At 35.3% G+C, this 10,018-nt stretch overlaps 1 protein-coding gene across 1 annotated transcript in view; it reads right to left on the bottom strand.

The window, feature by feature from the left end:
* The window catches only part of LOC106878086 (exocyst complex component 1), a 60,971-nt gene extending 50,953 nt beyond the window's left edge, over positions 1-10,018 (bottom strand). Inside the window, exons 1-6 of the mRNA XM_052969430.1 lie at positions 9,951-10,018; positions 5,932-6,057; positions 4,720-4,850; positions 3,364-3,465; positions 1,668-1,731; positions 177-373 (exon numbers count right to left, since the gene is read on the bottom strand). Coding sequence (XP_052825390.1) covers positions 177-373; positions 1,668-1,731; positions 3,364-3,465; positions 4,720-4,850; positions 5,932-6,055 — 618 coding nt within the window. The 5' untranslated portion in view covers positions 6,056-6,057; positions 9,951-10,018. The remainder of the gene's footprint in view (positions 1-176; positions 374-1,667; positions 1,732-3,363; positions 3,466-4,719; positions 4,851-5,931; positions 6,058-9,950) is intronic.

The raw sequence follows: 10,018 nt of genomic DNA, 5'->3' as shown, positions 1-10,018 counted from the left end.
AGGAAGGAAGGAAGGAAGGAAGGAAGGAAGGAAGGAAGGAAGGAAGGAAGGAAGGAAGGAAGGAAAAAGATTTTTACTAGTTATAAAAATGATGATGATGAAGATGATGATGATGATGAGGAGGTAATAACTGTAATAACTTGTTATAAGAGAAAGACATTGGTGATTCTACTTACACCATCCAGCATGGACAGCTGCTTGGAGAGCTGCTCAGAAAAGGCTTCTGCATTACTGATAGCCATTTGGCACTCAGACATGAGGAGCTCAAGATCAGCTTCTTCTTTACTAGAGAGAGCTTGGTAGTCTTCATCAACCATAGCAATGTCATCAGTACCAGCAGCTATCTGACTCTGTCCTGATGGACGAGATACTTCTGTTGAAGATAAAGTACAAAGGAACACATGAATGGCACACACTGTGAGGAAGTACCTCAAATGTATAGAGCTATACACACACACATATACACTGACACACACACATATATAAGTGTGTGTATATATTTATAACTGTGTGTATATATTAATAACTAGCTGGTGTACCCAGTAATTCCCAGGGGTAAAAATGTTCTATTGAAATGCCTTATTACTTTAATATAAGAAAGCAATTTCGTTATAACTGCCACAAATGGTGTATTCTCCGTTGCAAAAAATTGCAAAAAAACTGGCAGCTGGAGGAGGAAAAGATTGTTGGAGGTTGGTGAGAGAGGTTTTTGGAGGTTGGCAAGAAAGTACTGTGATTCGTCATGGCATTTTAAAGGTGAACTTTATGAAGAGTGCAACAATGACATTCACATTCACTGATGATCACTCTCAGTAACTGCCTTTAGCTTATGAGATTCTTGTTTTTATAACTATCGAAAAGCAGCCAGAAGGATAGACATTGTTGAGAACAAATGATTTTGTTGGAGGTCTGTTATCTCCATTCCAGCCCCTGATGGCCTAGAAGAGGTTAGAAGGGTCAAGTGGCAAAGACATTATTCTGCTTAGCAAAGGCATCTGGGAAATGTATAACTGCTGCCATTCACAGAAAAACTATTGTTTTACCGTGAGAGAAGCACTGTTGAAGAGTTAAGTGAAATTTGGCAATCGAGGATTGAATCCACGCTATGCCTGCATGAAGCCGCTACAAATACGTTGTGGAATAAAAAATTTATCTACTGCCATGGAAAAAGAATAACTGTAAAAATACAGAATTATCGGAGTAATGGGCATTCAAAAAAGTATGTATGTATAGAAATGTATGAATGAAGTCTTTAAGGTTTAAGATGCAAATCGAGGAAGTGCAATAATAATATTTAGCAGTTCAAAACTGGGTAGTGAAATGCAGAATTAGGTCAGCTGATCATGAGAATCAAATATCGATTGTTTCACTAAAATCTGCAGGCATTTCGTCTACAATTTCACCAATTACTATCCATTGCCCTTCATGAACATTAGTATAAAAACCAACCAATGGCAACAGAGATAAGAAAGCAAAACCGTGAGATATTTAGAGTTGACTCTGCACATTTAAACCCTCAAAAGGTTTACTTTAGGATTTTCATCTCAGTGAGGTGTACTCTACATGTATTGGGGGGGGGGGGGTCACTCTTCTTCTGATATATAACCTGGTACTAATGTGAACAATCAATATTAAAACAACTAAATATATTTAATTATCCACACTACCTTCCAACAATGTCTTTGGAATATTCAGGAAGTCAGCTTTCTGCACGTGGTATCTTTGACTTAGCTAAAAACAAAAAATTGTAATTATTATTATTGTTATTATCAATATCATCCACATCAATACAAATTTACTAATTCATAACTAACTTAACAAGGAAAACAGTTTCTTGCTTAGTTACTTAAAGGAAATTACCAATTTTTCATTCTGATTAAGAAAGTCTATTATTATTTCAAACTTTAACAGCATGAATGTTACAATAGTCTGGGGAATCTATACTTGTATACATTTGTATTTCAGTATGCCCTATATATATGTGTATGAGTGTATGGGTATACACCCCTCAACACTACCTAATCTTGACAGTCATCACCTACTTTTCCCTGCTTTCCCTCCACCTATCAACTACTGCTCAACCCTTTCCTTCATTATATTTTTCCCCTCACCCATTTCCCATCGCTAACCATTTCTCATTCTCTCCATACATTCTTACAACTTCTATCCACCCTCTCTTCTTCTGTAACTATTCACCTCTCTTCACCTTCTAGTGCCCTGAGGGTAATTAGAAGGTGAACTAGAAGTGTGAACCCCATGCTTTACTATTGTACCTCCTTTTCTTCCTCCACCCCACCCAACCTTCTATAAAATAAGTAGTCATGAAGCTCATCAACAGCTACATGAACCTGTTTGGTTCTGGCCCCTTCTTGAATACTTTGGTTTCTTATCTTCTAGCATAAAGCCACTTACCTTAAATGTAACCCCACTCAATTGAAGATCCTAGTCTTGTAAGCTACATAGCAACCTCATAAGTGCTAGTACCATGAAAAAGCATCCAGTATATTTTACCACCATGGGTAATATTAGGAAATATGACATACATGTAGCAATTATAATTTAATTTTTATCAAATATCTTGATGCTTATACAAAATGATGAAATAAAAACTAATTTTCAAAACGAAAATATTCATTAATTTAAAATAAACTGAATAAAATAAATTTTTCATTTGTCTAGCTCTTCCCATACCAACTGTATCATTTATTTCCTCTCTTTAAACAATCAACATGCCAAGTTGTGCTTGATGGAACTTTGATGCATTCAGTCATTGTCCTAATAAAAGAAACAACCCAAGTACAATCCAGGGGATTACCGTGGCTCCTTTCAACCACCTAGGAGATATCAACTTCACTAATGAAAGAATAAAGTGTATATAAAACTTATTTCATCTAATATTTTCTATAAAACTTCGATATTTTCCCCACAGGAATTTTAAAAATACAACACAAACAGTTCAAATGTATATGAAAATTGAGAAAAAGCTAACATTTTATAAGTATAGGGAAATACTGGTGCTATGTAAAAAGCACTCAGTTCACTCTGTAAGGGGGTTTGTGTTAGGAAGGGCATCCAGCTGTAAAAATCCTGCCAAAACAGTCAGTGAAGCCTAGTGCAGTCTTCTACTTAGCCAGTTCCTGTCAAACCATGCAATCCATGCCACCATGGAGAACAAACATTAGATGATGATAATGATGATGATGATGATGAATAACTCTGTTGGAAATAACCATTATTATTGATGACAAGAGTTTACCCTAGGTTTATAGGAAGATGAATAGTTTCAGAAGAGACCACAACTGCTATAGACATCCATTGGTCCAAGCAAAGAGTTGTGCTTTAGCTGAGGAAGCTAGAACTTACCCTCCAAAGGCAGGATATAAAACTGGACTTCTCAGTCATGCTACTGGCCACCCATTTGTAAACTTTCTCAAAATGGAGGTCAAATTCTGCAATTTCTGAAAACTGGAACACAAAAAATATTTTATTAAAAATAAAAGCTAAAATTAACAACACTGAACTTAAGTAAATTACAAACACAGTTCATTGCTTATGCACACATACATGCGCACACATTCAAATTCATTCACATATAAATATGTAAGCATGTGTGTATGCATGTATTTGTATAAAAATATATCTACTGTAGCAATATCTAGCATGTTTACACAATATTTAATTGAAGGTTTTTCAGAAGATGAGGATTTATTGTGGCATACATTTTATTTCTTTATTTAGATACAGATAGGGCTTTGCAGTTAAGAAGTTCATTTCTCAACCAAGTGATTTTAGGTTCAGTCCCACTTACACAGTACATTAGACAAATGTTTGACTGTAACTCTGGTAGATGTAAACTGTGCAAAGTTCATTGTGTGAGTGTGTCCATATATATATATATATATATATATATATATATATATATATATACATGCATATCTGTGTGAATGTTTATGTTGCATTTTGCAAAATATAGCATCCACAATATGTGAAGTTTGACAATTCCTTGACAAGAAATCATCCAATAGATCTCTACTTTTACAGACATGTGGAATCAGTAAAAAAAATTCCTTATTTGCAAAACAAGGGTTAGCACCAGCAAGAACATCCAGTTGTAAGATTATTAACATGTATTCATTTAACCTATGCTATCATAGAAAAAAAAAACATAAAATGAAGGTACAAACAAATTTATTTCTGTATTTTCTGCCCAGACGACCATGTTCACTCCAATCCATAACAATATTATATCTATTAACAGAAAAGTCATTCTACATTACATGTGAAACTAGACAGAACACATCTAATTTCTCTCTTTCTCTCTAATTCTATTTATGATTTATATTCTCTGATGTGGCTCTGTGGGAAGAAGTTTGCTTCCCAAACTTATAGCTCTAGATTCAGTCCCACTGAGTGGCACCTTCGGTGTCTTCTACTACAGCCACAGACTAACCAAAGCCTTATGAGTGAATGAGGTAGACAGAAACTAAAACAAGCCCATCATGTATTTGTGTGTGTGTGCTTTCATGTCTTCACATCATGCGATAGTTGTAAAATGATTTTCAGTCATACAAGCTTGTCAGAAAGAGCAATGTGATCCCAAATTCAGCTAGGTGGAGATAAGACATATCTGGTATTGTGGCTTGCACCAATCATTCAGCTAATTATCTACATTGACCAGAGATCATCCATGGGCTAAAAACCAACAAATGTAATACTTACTTTATTGACATCTTTGCCATCGACCACTTTCAGTTCTCTAAGAAACCAGGACAACTTTTTCTTATATGATTCGCCCTTGTCTGCTTTCTTCAGTTGGTAGATATGAGCTTGAACAGGGCTATCAACAGTCACTGAAATAAAGTTAAGAGACATCGAGATAGAATAGTGTATAGTATATCATATTGTATGAGTTTTTTTACAGTGTTATACTGAGTATAACACACACACACTCCAGTGTATACACACACACTTCTTTCACTTTCTTTTTTCCTCTCCATTTGCCTCTCTTAACTTCTTTTGTTTTTACCAGTTTCTCAACATCTTAAGGACTTTCCAGCTTCCCCAAACGTTTTGCTAGTGTTGTGAAATTTCTAAAATGCTTCTCTCAGAATTCACAATTTTTCTTACAGAATTCTTCCTCAGATGTTTCACCAACATTTTTGAGATTTCTAAATAACTTCTCTCTCAGAACTAGTAAAAGCATTTCTTCTACCAATGTCTTTTATAATCATTCATTTTTCTCTGACCTCTTCTCTTCTCTCCTTAAACCTTTTCTCCTACTTTTACTTCTTTTGTTCATATCTCCCAAGCAACAGTGTCTTGCATTCAAACCCCTGCACACACTTCTTTGCACTATCCACATTCTTACCTTCCCTTTAACTTGAAACACACACCTGCTCTCACCTCCTCACATCTTCACTTTCCCCATACACACTTTACAATCACACATCAACACCTCACACCCCCTCTAGCCTACACTACTATACTTCCACACCTGCACATTTCTACATGCAGACACCCCCCCCCCCAAAAAAAAAAACACACACAACTCCACTGTTTGATCATTTTCAAACACTTCTTAACTCCCCACCTACACCCCCACATGAACCACATTCCTGCCTGGCTCATATCCCATTTTCTCTCTCTCTCTCTCTCTCATTGATTTCACTTCCTCGCTGATGAAAGACTAATGCCCAAAACATTAAGACTCTCCTTTTCTTAAACATTAACCAAATGCAGTATTTGTTAAACTTTGTCCTGCCTGACCAAAGGCAATACTAAATACATAGATTTTATGATTATATTTAAATATTTGATATGCATTACCTAACACCATAAATTCTGCTTACTGTCAATGAGAAATGGGGTAGTTAGAGTGATGTTTTTTTGCTGTTTTTTTTCGTGGTAAACGGGAGTGATATTCAGACTTACCTGCTGCACACAAGAAACTACTCTTTTTCTTCTTTCCTGCTTTTGCAACATGAACTAGGCCAACAAGTCTTTCTTCAGCGGGAAGAAATACCTCCCGCTGAAGTGTGTGTTTAATTGCTGTCATTACTGTAAGAAAGAGAAATAAAAAAACACTTGTATACAATTCTATGTGTGTGCATATAGACATTCATGGGAATGTCACTGCATGTGCATAGGTTTGTTTTAACCTTTTAACTGTGAAATTAAATTTTATGGTTATTCCAGTAATTATGTTAAATATCTAACAAAACTTAGATTTGGTATTTTCTGCAAGTTATGTTAACTCAGTGAATTTGACTGATTCCAACAAAAAATAGTTTCAAACATGACATTGCACAACAAAAGGTAGTTTGGTATATAAAACTGCTTTCCACAGTTAAGGGTAATGAAATTTTGAGTGGATATATCTGATTTCCATAGAAAAACAGTTAACAGCTTTTAATATTTTAATGGTTCTTCAGAAGTTCTATTATATAATCTGTGGTTAAGAAGCTGGCTTCCTAGCTATGCGGTCTTGAGTTCTGTCCCACTGTACAGCTCCTTGGGTAAGTGTCTTCTATTATAGCTTCAAGCCAACCAAAGAATTGTGAGTGGCTTTGGTAGATAGAAACTGAAAGGATCCTATCATATATTCCACTATGGGATCAGCTTGAAAAATTGTTAGGATATTAAGATATTTTTTTAACATGACACCAATGGTAGCCTTAAGCAACAAATAAAGAAATTTTATGCAAATGTGTGTAAGTCATTAATAAATGAATAAAATCCATTCTCTGTGTGTATTTTCTATATCACTCCGTAGCAACATACCAATTTCACTTGGCAACAATACTGTGGACAGTTTCAATCTGCAAGATTCTGCTGACTGACACTACCACTATCCTTCTTCCTAAGCCTGAAGAATGGCTCCTTTTTTTTTTTTTGAACCTCAAGACCTCAAAATATGTCATAACAATCATCTCATCATCTCAAAATACCTGCGATAACAATTTCATACTTCATCAAAGAAATCTTAACAACTTGACAATTCTTCCATAACTTATTTCTGAGAGCAGAAACGGTTGAGTTCTGTACAATCAAGAGAAAAATTAATAGATTTTACTCTATTCTTTTCTACTCTAGGCACAAGGCCTGAAAGTTTTTGGGAGGAGGGAGCCAGTCGATTAGATTGACCTCAGTACGCAACTGGTACTTAATTTATCAACCGCGAAAAATGAAAGTCAAAGTCGACCTTGGCAGAATTTCGACTTTGCCTTTCATTCCTTCAGTGTCAATAAATTAAGTACCAGTTGCGTACTGGGGTCGATCTAATCGACTGACCCCACTCCCCAAAAATTTCAGGCCTTGTACCTAGAGTAGAAAAGTTTTTACTCTATCGCTGCCTCTGTACCATTGTGTCACTCAAAGTACTTGATTTTCAATGACCAAGTTCAAATACCTCATAGATAATGTTTTAACCCAAGACAGCTCTAATCAAATAGATCTATATAATCAAAGGCATTCAAATCATGACCATCCAATCTTTTTTCTTTTTTTTACCTCAAACTATGTTATCCAATGCGTCCATTTTTAACAGCCGATGTGGTATAATGAAAATTTTGCTGCTAATTTTGGCAGGTCAAACAACTTTGTAAAAGTTCCTTCTTCGGTAATTTCTTACAGTAACTAGCTAAGTTATCAAAACTGATGGCATCTAAAAACATATCTGCTTTAATCTATTATTATATCTTATTTCTAGGTTAATTATATCTTATTTTTAGGTTAATTAGAACTGTTCATTGACTTTGAGAAGTTTATTAAACGATGGGTGTTTCCTTTATGGAGGGAAAGACTGAGAAAAGTGAAGAAATAACAATAATGATGGCTCTCATGGCTTCTGATCTTAACTGATTGGAAGTGTTATCATGTACATGTTTTGTCTTGGTATAAAAAATGAGCTACAGCAAATATTCTGCTTAATACCACAGATTTGCTTGTCAGTTGTTTGACCTTAGCCAGTTGAGCATGTCCCTTTGTGGCTGACGATATGTGCATCTCTGATCACGAGCAGAAGTAGTGGGGGAGCATCATAGCCATGCATTAAGAAGAATTCTTTGGGGTTTGAATAGTTCACCTCTGGAAACATGGGTGTTTTGTACAACATTCTTAAACAACCCTTATTCAGGGACCTTTTGAGCAGGATGGGCTACTTGACCTGAAAAAAATTCTAACTGGACCCCACCTGCAAGGTCATGCACTGTTTATCATGATATGAGATTACCCTGTCGTGCACATTTGATTGTGATGCATGTGCCTGGTGTACCCTTATCAGACGGATAGTCATGATAGGTATACTGGGCTTCATATATTTGTACCCCAGTGTCACTTTGACGGCATGTGCTGCTCTCTTACTCAATGATGATGATGATAAAGAAGAAGAAATAGAATTATAAAGACTACCGTATGACAATTTTATAATATACTATCACATAAAAGAATATAATAGGCTAAAACATATTTTAGTAGTGTAAAATCTTCTGAGTTCTTCAAAGCTTACAAATGTTTTTTGTTTTTGGTCGCAGCCAGAGTTCCAAGCATGTTATCATAAATGGAGAAACGGGGAGGAGTATATTAAAAGATGCAATGACTGTTATTTAATTATTATTATGTGGATAAGTGGGGTGGGGGAACAATGTTGATCAAGCTGGCAGAATCGTTAGCACGCCAGGCAAAATGCTTAGCAGCATTTCGTCTGTCTTTACGTTCCGGGATCAAAATCCGCCTAGGTCGACTTTGCCTTTCATCCTTCCATGGTCGATAAGAACCAGTTGAGTACTAGGGTCGATGTAATCGACTTACTCCAACCCCTGAAATTGCTGGCTTTGTGCCAACATTTGAAAGCAGTATATATGTATAAAGATGCTGAGTTTCAAAATAAAAACATGTTGATATGTTGAGGTTCCTAACACTGACGCTCGTTAAACGTCACTTAATACTCTCCTTTTTAATAAATTGAAAATATCAGAGCTGCTAGCGGTGACAAGAAGACAATGGAAAACTTAAAAGGTGACGTTATTTCTATCATAATTCTATTCACATCTTGGGTACATAAGAGCAATGGTTCTCAACCGGGGTCCATATGACCCTTTAAGGGTTCATACAAGATTTATAAGATTTTGTCGTTAACATTTATGTGCAATAAATTGGTTTTACAATACACAAAATATTTTAACAATTCTTGCAATACAATTTCTAATAATATTCAATTATGAAAACATAACAGGATTTTTTAAACATCGAATGGCAACTGGAAGGGGTCTAATAAAGCAAAATGGGAATTAAAGGGGTACATAGGTAAAAAAAAAAAAATGGTTGAGAAACACTGCATCAGAGAAATAAACCAGACTTCAATGACTAATTTCTGCCCATAACTCAAGTCTCAAATTGCCGAGTGAATGGTCGACTCGCTAGAAATAGCAGCCTATTCTCTCTATAAATTAAGTCTACTCCCCTTAAAAAGAAGAACACATTTGATAATGAGGTTCTGAAATGAAGAAGGGCGGGATGGTCACGGTTTGAATGTTTTTGATCACAGAGTTGCTCGATACCGGATTGACTTAGGGTTAAACAACGGTAACGTAGTTACTAGATTTGTGGGAGGGGTCGTACTTAGCCCAGGATTATCCTGTCTAGAATACAGGTGCTTTATTTACACACTTTCACTTGCAAATGTTTGTGTATTACACCGCTAAATATATATATTAGCCTATCATAAATATTATAGATATAAGGTAAATTTTTAGGGTGTAATTGTAAAAATTTACCAAATATAATGCATAATATTTAAATAACGTTTAAGAAATTTGTCCAAAATATTCAGACGACAAATCTTTTATAAGCTACATCAAGCGAAAGAATTGTTTTATTAATATTTGTAGCTCAAATCATAAAATATTACATTAACTAATGCAGAGATAATGAAAAAGACGGCTCAGACTTACTGTTCGGTTATTTTTGTAGAAGTCAAATAAATAAAGATTTCCTCTTTTTATTATTATTTTTATTTTTA

Source organism: Octopus bimaculoides, chromosome 7 (genome assembly GCF_001194135.2).
Source record: "Octopus bimaculoides isolate UCB-OBI-ISO-001 chromosome 7, ASM119413v2, whole genome shotgun sequence".
Taxonomy (NCBI): domain Eukaryota; kingdom Metazoa; phylum Mollusca; class Cephalopoda; order Octopoda; family Octopodidae; genus Octopus; species Octopus bimaculoides.
This window is presented reverse-complemented; position numbering and strand designations above follow the sequence as displayed.